General features: G+C 39.1%; 2 protein-coding genes across 2 annotated transcripts in view; one reads left to right on the plus strand and one right to left on the minus strand.

Annotated features, from left to right (window-relative positions):
• The window catches only part of LOC310827983 (integrin beta-1-like), a 437,041-nt gene that overhangs the window by 82,877 nt on the left and 340,519 nt on the right, over window positions 1-13,645 (plus strand). The window lies entirely within an intron of this gene.
• CCDC7 (coiled-coil domain containing 7) overlaps window positions 1-13,645 on the minus strand; it is a 139,935-nt gene that overhangs the window by 40,763 nt on the left and 85,527 nt on the right. The window contains exons 44-53 of the mRNA XM_083704491.1: window positions 13,449-13,574; window positions 12,137-12,256; window positions 11,437-11,562; window positions 10,567-10,686; window positions 10,134-10,259; window positions 7,710-7,829; window positions 7,293-7,418; window positions 4,634-4,753; window positions 3,201-3,326; window positions 2,008-2,115 (exon numbers count right to left, since the gene is read on the minus strand). Coding sequence (XP_083560617.1) covers window positions 2,008-2,115; window positions 3,201-3,326; window positions 4,634-4,753; window positions 7,293-7,418; window positions 7,710-7,829; window positions 10,134-10,259; window positions 10,567-10,686; window positions 11,437-11,562; window positions 12,137-12,256; window positions 13,449-13,574 — 1,218 coding nt within the window. The remainder of the gene's footprint in view (window positions 1-2,007; window positions 2,116-3,200; window positions 3,327-4,633; window positions 4,754-7,292; window positions 7,419-7,709; window positions 7,830-10,133; window positions 10,260-10,566; window positions 10,687-11,436; window positions 11,563-12,136; window positions 12,257-13,448; window positions 13,575-13,645) is intronic.

The following is a 13,645-nucleotide window of genomic DNA, read 5'->3' on the forward strand; positions in this document are numbered from 1 at the left end:
TTGGACTGTAAAGTAACAACCCGTGAGTAATACGGAAATTGGATTTTTAAAGAAAATTTTTTGAATTAGGCATGATCGGGGAAGGCTTAAACAGGAAGTCCGCCTCCCCGTGTTGTATATAATTTAAAGCAAAGGACCTGCTAACTAGGGTCGAGAGAACTTTCCTTTTTTCTTTTTTTTTTGGTTAAAGATTTTAATTTCACGGTTTGGCCGTATAAGAAATTTTACTGGAGGATAAAGAACTAATTTTGGGAGCTGAAGTGTCACCCCCCCGGACCCGGGAGTGCCCCGCGAGAGAGCCTGTTGATGAGGTATTGAAGAGTTTGACAGCTGTCAAATTAGCTGTCAAGACGGAAAAAGAGAACTTTGTTTTTCTTGTTTCTGCTGGTTATAATTTGAAAATAAGGAAGAGCTGATACAAACTAACTTGACTGTTGGATTTGAGCTGAAAGGAATATTAAGGAACCAAAATCCCTCTAGAGGGGGTTTTGGGACATTACAAGAACGGCTGGAGGAGGGAAAATCCAGGCGGAATTGGACAGAGCATTTGTTCTCTTGGGAAAGATACAAGGCCAACTTGATGTTTTGGCTACAAATGTTACAACTCTGGACTTAACAGTAAACAACATTATTGAGTTTGATAAGGATTTGAATCAGGAAGCCCATTCAACTGGGCAAACAGAGAAACTTGAGAGCTTTGAGAATTTGGAGAAGGAGATAGATGTTGTCTTTGAAGAAAAAGAAGGAGGAGCTGTAATTCTGCAGGTGTTAAAGGAGAGCTTGAGGCCTGACATGATGGCAACAAAGGAGGATAAAAATTTGATGTGGAAAGTCTGGCCTGAATTGGAGATTGAAAAATGGAAAGATCTCCTTATGTGGAGATCTGAAGACCTAAGGATTACAAATTTGATGGTGGAAGTTGGAGCTTTGGGGACATTTGGTTTTGAAAGGAGTAAGAAACAAGATTTGGACTACCCCATAGTCTCCACTTTTAAGTATGGAGGTCTGGCTGGAAGAAACATGGATCCTGTTGGGCCGGAGCCTCTCTGAGATTTGGTGTTCAATATTAAGGACTATCTAAAAGACCGGCAGAGAGGAACTGAGAGAGAACTAAGAGCCTCGGATGTGAGATCTCCAGGCTGATAGTAGATTGAGACTGATGGTGTTGGGGACTGAAACCGGGAGGGGGGGTGGAGTTTGGGAATCCAAAGGGGACATAATTATAATTTGTTCTGTTGTTATTCTCTTTTGTTATTGGTATGAAAATTGGGAAATTCGTGGAAGGGAATATTGGTCAATCTTAGGAAAATGTTTTAAGAATGAGTATTGATGTATAAGTATTGATGTTTAAGTTTGGATAAGGTAAAACTGATTTAAAATGAACTAAATCAAATGAAAATAAGGCTAGCAAAATAAATTGAGGAAACGGATTAAAGAGTAAAAGTAAAAAAAAAAATATGTTAAGATAAATTATTAAGTTAAGGTTGAGAAATAAGTAATAAGGATTTGCTGAGCTAACAATTTAAATTGGAATACAAGATGGGGAGGTGTGAGGAGGTCTGAGAAATAAGGTAAAAGAAAATAAGTAATTGAAATATTATGTGTTTTTATTTTTGTATGTTGGTTATTTTTTGTTTATTTTTTGTTTTTGTTTTATTATTGAAAATGCTAATATTTTTTTTTAAAAAAAGAATCATATGGGGAGGGGAATCATAAACTGGCCAATGAGGACCGAACATGTTCACTAGCCACAGAATACTGACTGTGTGTTGGAGGAGAATGGAAACCCAAGGAGGGGAGGGGAGGGAATGGAGTCTCCTGAAAGAAAGCATAGCTGTCTGGCTGGCATAATGAACAGGAACAGCCCACACTGCAACATTTTGTTGCAGAACCCACATGTATACAGATATAGGCATTAAAAACCTACTTGGCAATTGAAAAACCTTAATTCCAAATGCACATGTTTAATATTATAGTTGAAAAAAGGAAAAATGACAGCATACATACCACCAACAATGCCAGATTGGGTTGCTGCAAGAGCCTGTGCTTCCTGCAGCCCTTTCAAATTTTGCAGTAACATTTGTTTCTTCTCTGACAGTGCATATAACTCTTTTTCTGGGGAAAAAAGAAAAATGGTTTCGAATCATATATTGAAACACAGTTTCCAATGTCCTCAATGCTGATAAAGTTACATAAATGAATAAATCTATTAAAAATGCATCGTTTCATAAAAATGGCAAATGCCTTTTTCATTTGGCAATGCATAAAATGCAAGTAGATAAATAGGTACCACTCCAGGTGGGAAGGTAAATGGCGTTTCCGTGCGCTGCTCTGGTTCACCAGAAGCGGCTTAGTCATGCTGGCCACATGACCCAGAAACTGTACGCCAGCTCCCTCAGCCAATAAAGCGAGATGAGCACCGCAACCCCAGAGTCAGCCACGACTGGACCTAATGGTCAGGGGTCCCTTTGCTTTATCTTAAGATTTAAGAAGTTAAAACTAATTATTCAGGAAAATAGCAAAGAATATAAAGTGGGCTTAAAGCTCTGATATGTAATACCACTCACATCCACTATGATGAACAGAGGTCTGTAAATATGGGCTCCGTAGGAACATATAGAACATTTCCAGACAGTACAAGGCTCTAAGTAAACCCTGAGACTCTGCTCTAAGTAAACCCTGAGATTACTTTGATTAGCAAAAACAGTGTCCATCCTCAATGCTTCCAAATCAATACAAACATAAAACCTCTCAGTCTGATAATCACCACCACCCAGTAACACCTCCCCACTTTCTTTCTTAGTTTTTAGCATTGGCTAAAAGCTCATCCAATTTATCGAGCTGCAAGCTGGCTGGGATGAATGCAGGGCTCTCCACTGAAATTTGATATGGGCATGCTACTCCAGGCTCCTTCAGGAGAAAGGGTGGGATATAAATTCAAAAAAGAAATTACAGTGATGTTAACCTATCCGGCTGCTGCATCTAATGGACTCTGCTTTGTTTCCTGTAGTTGGAGGAAGGTGACATTCCCACTGGGGCTCAATCCAGGCACAGAAGAAGGCTGTCAGACTGATGTCTTCTATACCTCAGTGTCAACGGTTTCAGTTTTAACAGTGATGGGATAACTGAGCTTTGAACTTTGAAACAGTATGCATGTTAAATTCCCTTTTAATATTCAAGGTCATTTATTCCCTACTTACCAGCAGGTTTCCTAAACAGAGCTTTTTCTGAAGCCTGGCGATGGGCTTCCAATATATCTTCTGCAGTTGCATCTAGTTCTTTAGTCAAACGCTTTCTTTCTTCAGTCAGTTCCTCTAGTTTACGCTCTATTAAAAATTCACATCAATTCATAATAAAATATTTAATATGTGCTAAAATATCTACACTATATATAATAGTGCGATTAGTATTTAATATCTCAAAATTTTAGAGACTAATGCTTAACATTTATAGAGCACTTCTATCATTCCATGTACATTACATTGGAGGTGGTGAATGTTAGGCCCATGAGCAGTGGTGGCCAAACTTGGCCCTCCAGCTGTTTTGGAACTACAATTCCCATCATCCCTGACCACTGGTCTTGTTAGCTAGGGATGATAGGAGTTGTAGTCCAAAAATAGCTGGAGGGCCAAGTTTGGCCACCATTGCCCTAGAGCTAAATGCTGCCTTCCAATCCTCTTCAAGCTCTCGAGATTCTCCCAGGGCCACACCTACCACCAGCTCTAATTTGTGCTCTTCTCAAGCAGTTTTGCATGGCCAGAATGTGCTCTTGAGCTGTAACAATGCATCATTGCATGGATTAGGAGAACTAAGCACAGAGGGATCAGTGAGACCTGCTGGCACCATCCTAGTCCCTGCCTGATCTGCTCTGCTCTCCCAGCCAGTGAGAGAGTGTGATTTTCTCACTGCACCAGCTGCAGGAGAAATGCTAAGAGCCCCTTGTATATCACCTTCACAGACCTGATGAAGGCCTTTGACCTTGTCAGCTGAAAATGACACTTCACAAAGCTCAACAAGATAGGATGCCAACCTAAGATTCTCAAGATGATTGTGTCCTTCCACAACAACATGCGTGGCACCATCCAATATGACGGCTCATCCCCAGATGCCTTCCCTATAATGAGCAGTGTGAAACAGGGCTGAATACCCACCCCAACCCTCTTTGACATATTCTTCTCCCTATTGCTCTCATATGCCTTCAGCTCAACTGAAGATGGTGTGTACATCCATATGAAGCGACCTGGCACATCTCCACACCAAAACAAAATTGCAGCAGATCCTCATCTGAGAGATGTTGTTTGCAACCTTGACAGCACACTCCGAAGAAGCTCTATAGTGACTCATCAACCATTTTGGCCAAGCCTGCATAAAGTTTGGCCTTACCATCAGCCTGATGAAGACCAACATCTTGGGTCAGGACCTCATCAGCACTCTATGAATCAGCATTGGTGACCACACACTTGAGGTGGCAGACTATTTTGTTTAACTGGATTCCACTGTAACTTCAGTAATCTCTCCATCAATGCTGAGCTGGACAAACGTAATGGCAAGGCAGCTAAGGCGATGGCTTGCCTCTTCAACAAAATATATTTAAGATTTTAATTAAAAGCATTAGTGATCACAGCCCACTTACCACTGATAATTCCTGGCTGGGTAGCTACAAGAGCCTCAGCTTCTTGTAGCTTTTCCCAGTTGGATTCCAAATCTGCCTGCAACTGTTGCTTCTTCTCCAAGAGATCATAGAACTTCCTTCCTGTGAACAGAAATATTTCAGAATTGCCCCTTGAAAAACTATTTGTATGTCCTTATTTCTAGCATATTAGCATAAAATAAATAAAAATCATTTTAAAAACTTGATTATTTCATATAAATACATTGCAGATTGCATATATGAAAGGATGAAGAAGCTAACTGAAATCATTCTGAAAGTATACCAAAGTGGCCCCCACCACAACATTCACTACAGGAGCTTATGAGAAATCATCTTGTCCTGATATAAGGGGATAAGAAACAGACTAATCCTGAAGTCACTGAATATTTATATTCCCATCCACAAAACACCATCTCCGCTTAGATGAGGCAATAAAGGCAATATATAAATGTAATAAAACAAGATAAAATAATCCATCTGGACAACTAAACCAGTCCTCATTACCACAGTTTTTCCTCCTTCCTTCCAATCCCTCTTCATTGTAAGCTGTATCTTTTAGATTGTAAAGACTTTTCTGGCTGAAAAGTAAGCTAAAAATTCTTTTAAATAAATAATGAATAATCTGCCTTCTGTAGCTTCATAAATTAAAAACATGAAACTCTGGAGTTTCTCATTATTTTTAATCTATAAGGATTGCCTCCCAATGTGTCAGAGAAAAAGCATGGAAAACAGATGGGAAACTGAAATGAAAGTTACTGAATGTGATATGAATGCAATGCACACAGTGAACTATCAAAAGTGAAGATGGCTATAAGAGCATTAATTTCAAGGTATAAAATTCCCTAATTGTGCAACTACCAGTAACTCTTTTTTGTTTGAGGGTGTGCAGAATTTAATTTTTGAGACCAAAAAAGTGAACATTTCCTCAGTGGCATAGCATGGGTTGTCAGCACCCGGGGCAAGGCAAGTAATTTGCGCCCCCTAACCCGTGGATTTGCACCCCCTAACCCTAACCCCAGATGTTGCACCCGGTGCGGCCGGCCCCCCCTGCACCCCCCACGCTATGCCACTGCATTTCTCATAAAGGCTGTGGAAAGTGATAAAATTTGAGAAGTACTGACCTGGAGTGAAGAACACTTTTGCTACAAAATGAGTGGTGTTTTAATCAATCAATCAATCAATCAATCAATCATTATTAGTTGTATTTTATTCTGTTTTTATATTGCAAAGGAATCATAGAATTGTAGAGTTGGAATGGACCCCAAGGGTCATCTAGTCCAACCACCTGCATGCAGGAATCTCAACTTGGTCATACATGACAGAGGGCCATCAAACCTCTGCTTTAAAACCTCCAAGGAAAGAGAGTCCATTACTTCTCCTTGGAGTCTGTTCCACTGTGAAACAAATCTTACTGTCAGAACATTCTTCCTGATGTTTAGTCAGAATCTCCTTTCTTGTAGCTAGAAGTCATTGGTTTGGGCCCTATCTTCTGGAGCAGGAAAAAACAAGCTAGCTCCATCTTCCATGTGACAGCCATTTAGATATTTGAAGATGGCTATCATATCTTCTCTCAGTCTCATCTTTACCAGGCCAAACATATGCAATTCCTTCAACCATTCTTCATAAGGCTTGGTTAACAGACCATTCAGCATCCTGGTCATCCTTCTCTGTACGAGTTCCAGCTTGTCAAGATCCTTCTTAAATTGTGGTGCCCAGAACTGGACAGAGAACTTCAGGTGTGATCTGACTAAGGCAGAATAGAGCGGGACTATTACTTCCCTTGATTGGAACACTATACCTCTGTTGATGGAGCCTAGAATAGCATTAGGTTTTCTTGCTGCTGCATCACACTTTTGACTCATGTTACCCTTGGGGTTTACTAAGAGCCCTAGATCCTTTTCACATGTACTACTGGCAAGCCAGGTATCCCCCATCTTATATTGGTGCAGCTGGTTATTCCTGCCTGTGCAGAATGTTACATTTGTCCCTATTGTTAGTTAGTTTTGACACAGTTCTCCAATCTGTTCATTTTGAACCCCATTCTGTCTTCTGTGGCATTAGCTAGTCCTCTCAGTTTGGTCTCATCTGCAAATTTGATTAGCATCCCCTCAATTCCTTCGTCCAGGTTATTTTTAAAGATGTTGAACAACAACAGTCCCAGGATAGGACCCTGCAGTACCCCCACTTGTCACTTTTTTCCAGGCTGATGAGGAATCATTAGTGAGTACTCTTTAAGTTCAGTCAACCAGCTACAAATCCACCTAACTGTTATCTTGTCCAGTCCACATTTTGCCAGTTTCTCTGCACAAATATCTTGGGGGACTTCATCAAAAGCCTTACTGAAATAAAGATACACTACGTCCATAGTAGTCCTCTGATCTATCAAGCTTGTAACTAAGGAAAATAATAAGTGAGATTAATCTGGCACAACTTGTTTTTGAGAACCCCATGCTGGATCTTAGTAATCACAGCTTCCCTTTTTAACTGCTCACAGACCTAAAACTTATCCAAGAACAATGAAAAGGGACTCACTTGATTAACTTCTACTCCTGCTCTTCACATTGATAACAGGGGTCTTGAAACACTGAAGTAATACTAGGAATACCATAGTATTATACATCATTCATTATTATCTACCTACCAGTGGGTGTTTCAATCAGAGCCCTTTCTGAAGCACGGCGTTCAGCATTTCGCATATTGTTCATAGTTTCCTTTAGATCTTGAGTCATGAGTCTTCTTTCCTCAGTGAGCTGCTGTAGTTTATGTTCTACAAAATAATAATTAATGTATGCTGAAAAACCTACACAAAATATTATTATGCAACACGTATGTAGCATTAACTGGGTTTTTAAAAATAAATATTTACATTTATAATGCTAGTTGCTCAAATTCCATCATACATCTTATCTCAGTAATCAGAACAGCAGCCTTCTAAGACTCATCAGTATGAATAAGCCATGTTAGCATTTAAGCTCAATTGTATTGAAATGACCTGAAATCCAAAGTAGATATGTTTTAAAAGTATATCTAACAACATGAAATATTACAGCAAACGTACCACTGATACTGCCTGGTTCAGTAGCTGCAAGTGTCTGAGCTTCCTGTAGCTCTTTCCAATTGGATTCCAAGTTGGCCTGTAAACGCTGCTTCTTAACAGCTAATTCAAATAATTCTTTTTCTGTCAACAGAAATGTTTTTGAGTTATGTCTTCAAAAACAATTTCAAGTGTCCTTATTGGTCACAAAGTCACACAAGAAAAATATACTCAAAAACTTAACTATTTCAAAGAAATGAAAATAAACTTTCCATCTGTAATTGCAGATTAGACATTTTAAGGAGGAAAGGCTAAAGGAAATGATTGTGAAATATAGCAAAGCAACTTTTTGTGAACTTAAGCCTATGAAAATGTCTACTATATTGACAGACGTATGCGCCAGAATCTAGGGCATAGATCTGCAAATATGCCTGTGAAGGTGTGGTTCCACCTGTGCTGAGGCACACCTCGCACCCGGCATGCCACAACGTGCCAAGGAGCCTCGCACCCACACTCCCCAGACTTTCGCCTCTTGGCTAGAAGACAGGGTTTCCCCCTGACATTTTGGAGATATGGAGGTAACGTTCTGCTTGTGCTGAGGCACACCTTGCACCCGGCATGCCACAGCGTGCCAAGGACCCTCACGCCCACTCTCCATGAACTTGTGGCCTCTTGGCTAGCAAACAGGGTTATTCCCCTGACGAATTGTCCTCTCACATATTTGGTTACTAGACATAACGCTTGGCTGGAGCATGACCAGGGACGCAGATGTAATTATGTATCGCGGAACATTTTAGGGAAACACCTGCTAACACGTGTATTTGATAACGCTGGAAATGTGCTTAGATGGAAACACGTCATGTTCAGAGTGGTTTCACTACTATTTCCAATTGTTGACTTCTGCTAATAAAAAGTGGCTCTGCGAGCCTTGCTTTTCAGCTTGCTCCTGCACAGGTCACTTGCATCCAACCTCCCATCATCCTTCGTTATTCCTACATATGCCACCATCACCTCACTCCTAAAACACACAAGAGAACTTGCTGGCCATGGTACTAGGTGATTTCTGATCCTCTCATATCTGTTCACTGGTAATGCTAAGCCAAATTACACTTCAGTAGGAACAAGCAAGCATGCTGGTGCACATTCAGAAAATGGCAGCCACTTTGGTGCTCCCCTGGTCCTCTTCCTGCTGTGTTACCAGGAGCTAAGCCATGGTTTGGCTTAATGTTCTGTGCAAACCTGGATTCATAGTTTGTTTCACTTTAGACAAACCATAAACAGTAACCATGGTTTGTACTTGGCTTACTGCTCATGATTTACTGTTTATGGTTTGCTGCTCAAGTTTTATTTGGGGGAGTCAAACTCCAAGGCCAGATTCACACGTAATTGCAAAGCCAAACTGTGGTTTAGATCTTGGTAGTGCAGAAGCATGATTGGGAAAGCAACAAATATTTTCTAAATGAAAATGAAAAGTGAAGGGAGGGAGGGAGACTTTGCCACCAGAATAAGCCTGTTTCCACCTACCTCACCCTCCAGTCATAGGAGCCTTCATAGGGGAACAGCTTCTAGAGGAACTGTGAGGGGAGAGGGACTATACATTGAGGGGGGTTGATAATGGTTGGTTTTTTTAAAAAAAGTTATATTGTTTATTAGGCAATTCAACAATACTACTGTATTTAAAATGTTTGTTTTTATGTGAATCACTTGGAGCACAGATTTTTTTGTGGGAAATGTAGTACATAAATAAACGGACATAGAGGTCCAGGACATTTGTTCAGGAACATCACTCACTTGCTTTAGTTGTTGTATTTTTGTCAACATACATCAGGACAGGAGTACCCAGGGTGGTATAGTGGTGTGGTAAGGTAGTCACTGGTGTTTACTCTGATAGTGTGATGATAGGACAAGGATATAGTAAGGTTGAAGTTGCATGAATATTCTGGTAGGAGCATCAGATTGGCTCTGCCAATGCGTCCATAAAGCCACAGTCTGGTTATCATCCTGCCTATCCTGATACAGTGTTGCAGCAGCTGCCATTGTGCTGCCCACTCTTGATTAAATGTTTGGCGTTTTTTCAAAAACTATACATCTTTTATTTTCTTCATACCATCAAATTGTTCAAATTGAGCTCTTTATAAAGTGCAATACTGTTCCTTTACTTAAATAGTTAACTAAAGTTAAATTAAGTTTAGTTAAATAGAAAAATAGTTCGTGCTATTTTTCTAGAAAAAGTGGTGCTGGAATCCACCATGAACACCTCCCTTGTCCTCTAATGGCAACTGTGTCTACCTGAGAGGTGCTGGAACTGAGTTTCGATGAGTTCTGGCTGGGAAAAAGCCGTGACCAGTGTTACTTCAAGTTACGCAGTCATGATTGGGCTTGCAATACTGCAGCAATATGCATGCTAGGTGCATTTCAAATACTGTATGTATTTCATTCCATACATACCAACAGGTGGTTCAAATCGAAGTGCTTCAGAGGTACGACGCTGTGCTTTTTGTATACTTGAAACTGTTGCATTTAGGTCCGCAGTCAAATTTCTTCTTTGCTCAACAAGCTCCTGTAATTTATGCTCTAAAAATAATTTCAGATAATTTCATACTCAATTTAAATATATTCTGAAATTACTAAAAACAACAACAGTGCAATTAGTATGTAAGATTACAAACAAATTTTAAATAGTAATATTTAATTTTATATGCTAGTTGAATGATCGAATTACTTCATATTCATAAACACAGTGTGTCACTTCTAATTTTAATTTTTTTAAAAAAATATATGTTTTTATAATATATTTTTAAAATCTAATAAATAAAATAATTTATAAAGAAGGAGGTATAAGTCAAGCCATTCATAGTATGAAAAATCACAGAAAACCTACCATTAACACTGCCTGGTTCAGCAGCTGCAAGAGCCTGGGCTGCTTCTAGCTCTTTCTGGTTGGATTCCAACTTTTCCTGCAACAATTCCTTTTTTGCTGACAGTTCATACAATTCAATCTCTGCAAAAAGAAATGGTTTGCAATCATCTATTGAAAACAGTTTAATGTGATCATTCCTTATCAGGTTTGATAAAATCGAAAAGGGTTGGATAACATGCAGAAGTATTCATAAATGGTAATTTTCTTTAAAAATTATAAATGACTTCTTCATTTGTCAATGACTATTGCAAGACAAAGTGAAGGAGTTAAACAAAATTGATTTGGGAATGTAGCAAAGTAACTTCAAGAGGTTTTAAATCTCTGAGAATACACCATGATGATCTGTGAGAGAAGTGTGAAAAGATGGCCTCCTTAGGATGTCTGAGGGGAGCACAAAGTCCACCCTCTTTCTTTCAAGTTAATGTTTTGTTACAGCAGCAGAATGGAATCAGGATGGTTAATGTACATAGTGTACTTCACATACATATTTATCACTGAAATGAAGGAGGATGGGGAGAAAGTGAGCACTTCCTAGTAAATTATCTGCCAGAAGATAAAATTTGAACAGACCTGAGGGTTTAGACTACCTCTGTCACACCTCTGTTTTAGTGAATTTATTAACTAATCATTAATAATTGTTTATATACCATTTGCAAACTGCAAAGTTATTAAGAAGATTTAAAACTGAATCAGGAACAATGGGAGGATACATGGTTTATGTCTCCTCTTCCTCTGATGTTTACATTGGTGACAGGGGATGCAACTGTCTTGCAACACTTGAGGCAATATGAATACGGTGATATAAACTATATAATATTAATCATTAACTACCAGGGACTTGTTTCAGCTGAGCCCCTTCTGAAACACGTCGTTCAGCATTTTGCATATCATGTATAGTTTCATTTAGATCTGCAGTCAAGTGTCTTCTATGCTCAATGAGCTGCTGTAGTTTATGTTCTACAAAATAATTAAAGAACAACACATTACAAATAATAACATATGCTTTAAAAACTACACAAAATATTACTATGCAATTGGTATGCAGTATTAACTGGAAATCTTAAATATCAGTATTTGCATTTATAGTGCTAGCTACTCAAATTAAGTCATACACCTTATCTCAGTAATAAGAGCAGCTTTCAAAGACTCATCAATATTAAACAATATTACATGGTAAGATGTATATGAAGAAACTGTTTCAGAGAGACTGAATTGTAACATCATTATTCTTAACAAGAAACCTATTCTGATAAGTATCGATAAATATGGTTTCTAAAACCTGGCTTTTATGATGATTAAACTTTTATTTTGAACCACAATACATTTGTATACAAACAAGCAATGGCCCTTATTGACATGGTGTAGCATATTAGAATATGCAAGTCTTATAGGAAAAAACAATCCTCTACACTCACACAAAGCCCCATTAAAATTGAACATAATCTTAACTGTAAGAAATACCTTAAATCCACATTTTAAATTTACATTTTAAAACTGTAGCTGATAACATGAAAAACCACAGCAAACGTACCACTGATACTGCCTGGTTCAGCAACTGCAAGAGCCTGAGCTTCCTGGAGCTCTTTCCAATTGGATTCCAAGTTGGCCTGTAAAAGCTGCTTCTTAACAGCTAGTTCAAATAATTCTCTTTCTGTGAACAGAAATGTTTTTGAGTTATCTTTTGGGGGGGAAATTCAAGCATCCTTATTTAGTCACAAAAGCTTGTAATACAGTGGTACCTCGGGTTAAGAACTTAATTCATTCTGGAGGTCTGTTCTTAACCTGAAACTGTTCTTAACCTAAAGCACCACTTACGCTAATGAGGCCTCCTGCTGCCGCTGCGCCACCACTGCACGATTACTGTTCTCATCCTGAAGCAAAGTTCTTAACCCAAGGTAATATTTCTGGGTTAGCGGAGTCTGTAACCTGAAGTGTATGTAACCCGAGGCACCACTGTACAAAGAAAGATTCTCAAAAGCAGCCTTATTTCATCAAAATGATAAATCAACTTTTTCATCATATGAATATTTATTGATCCTCTTCACCCCACCCACAAGGGAGCCCCTCAAATCCAGCATGAAACTGTAAGTCACATATGTGCCTGCCTTCTCCTCCACCATGTCAGTAAAGAAGCTAAAGTAGCAGTTGGTGGACAGGCTGCAGTGCAGTGAAAGCAGCCTGAGAATAGAAGCACTGCTAGACCTCCTGGTCAGCCTCTACACTGAGTGCAGCCATGACTCATTGCTCCAGAGGGAAAGGCTCACCTCAGACTTTGAGTGGGAATGGACTTCCTAAATATTGAGAGTGACGTGGAAGAGTTCCTCATAAACAGCACCTGGTCCGGCTATTAGGAGTCAACATCTACCTTACCATTGGCAGTAGGCCTGAGAGTCCTACCATCTCCACCAGTGCCTACTACCCAGTTCAGCATCAGATTGAACTGGCTTAACCATGGGAATTATGTGTACTTTAATGAACTGAACAGAGTGAAAGAATGTGAGTCATGGGGGCGTAGGGAGTCTGTGTATGAACTTAACAGTGCTTAGCTTATTTTTTTTAGTTGCCCTTTTGATAATGTTATCATTGTTTTATAGATTACAAATGCCATATAGATTTGTTAATCATATAATATGTATTTTGCTATAATTGTGAAGTTTAGCTTAATTTTTAGTTGTTTTTTAGATTGTAACTATTTCACTGATGATTTCTTAATTCTCTGCTGTAGTGCAATCCATGCAGGATGGAAAGGTGTCTCCTCTCTCTGACAGGCACAGTGACGATCGGGCTTGCAACACTGAAGCAGGTGCATTTCAAAAACTATTTATCTTTCATACCATACATACCTGCAGGTGCTTCAAGTGCAGCTCTTTGTGAAGCACGGCGTTGTGTTTTTTTAATATTGTATACTGTTGCTTTTAGTTCTGCAGTCAGTTTTTTTCTTTGCTCAGCAAGCTCCTGTAGTTTATGCTCTAAAAATAATTTCACACTATATCAGACCAAACTTTGATATACATTAATGAAGCATTAAGTATCTAAAAGT

Source organism: Podarcis gaigeae, assembly GCF_964106915.1.
Source record: "Podarcis gaigeae genome assembly, chromosome: 12".
NCBI classification, from domain to species: Eukaryota; Metazoa; Chordata; class Lepidosauria; order Squamata; family Lacertidae; genus Podarcis; species Podarcis gaigeae.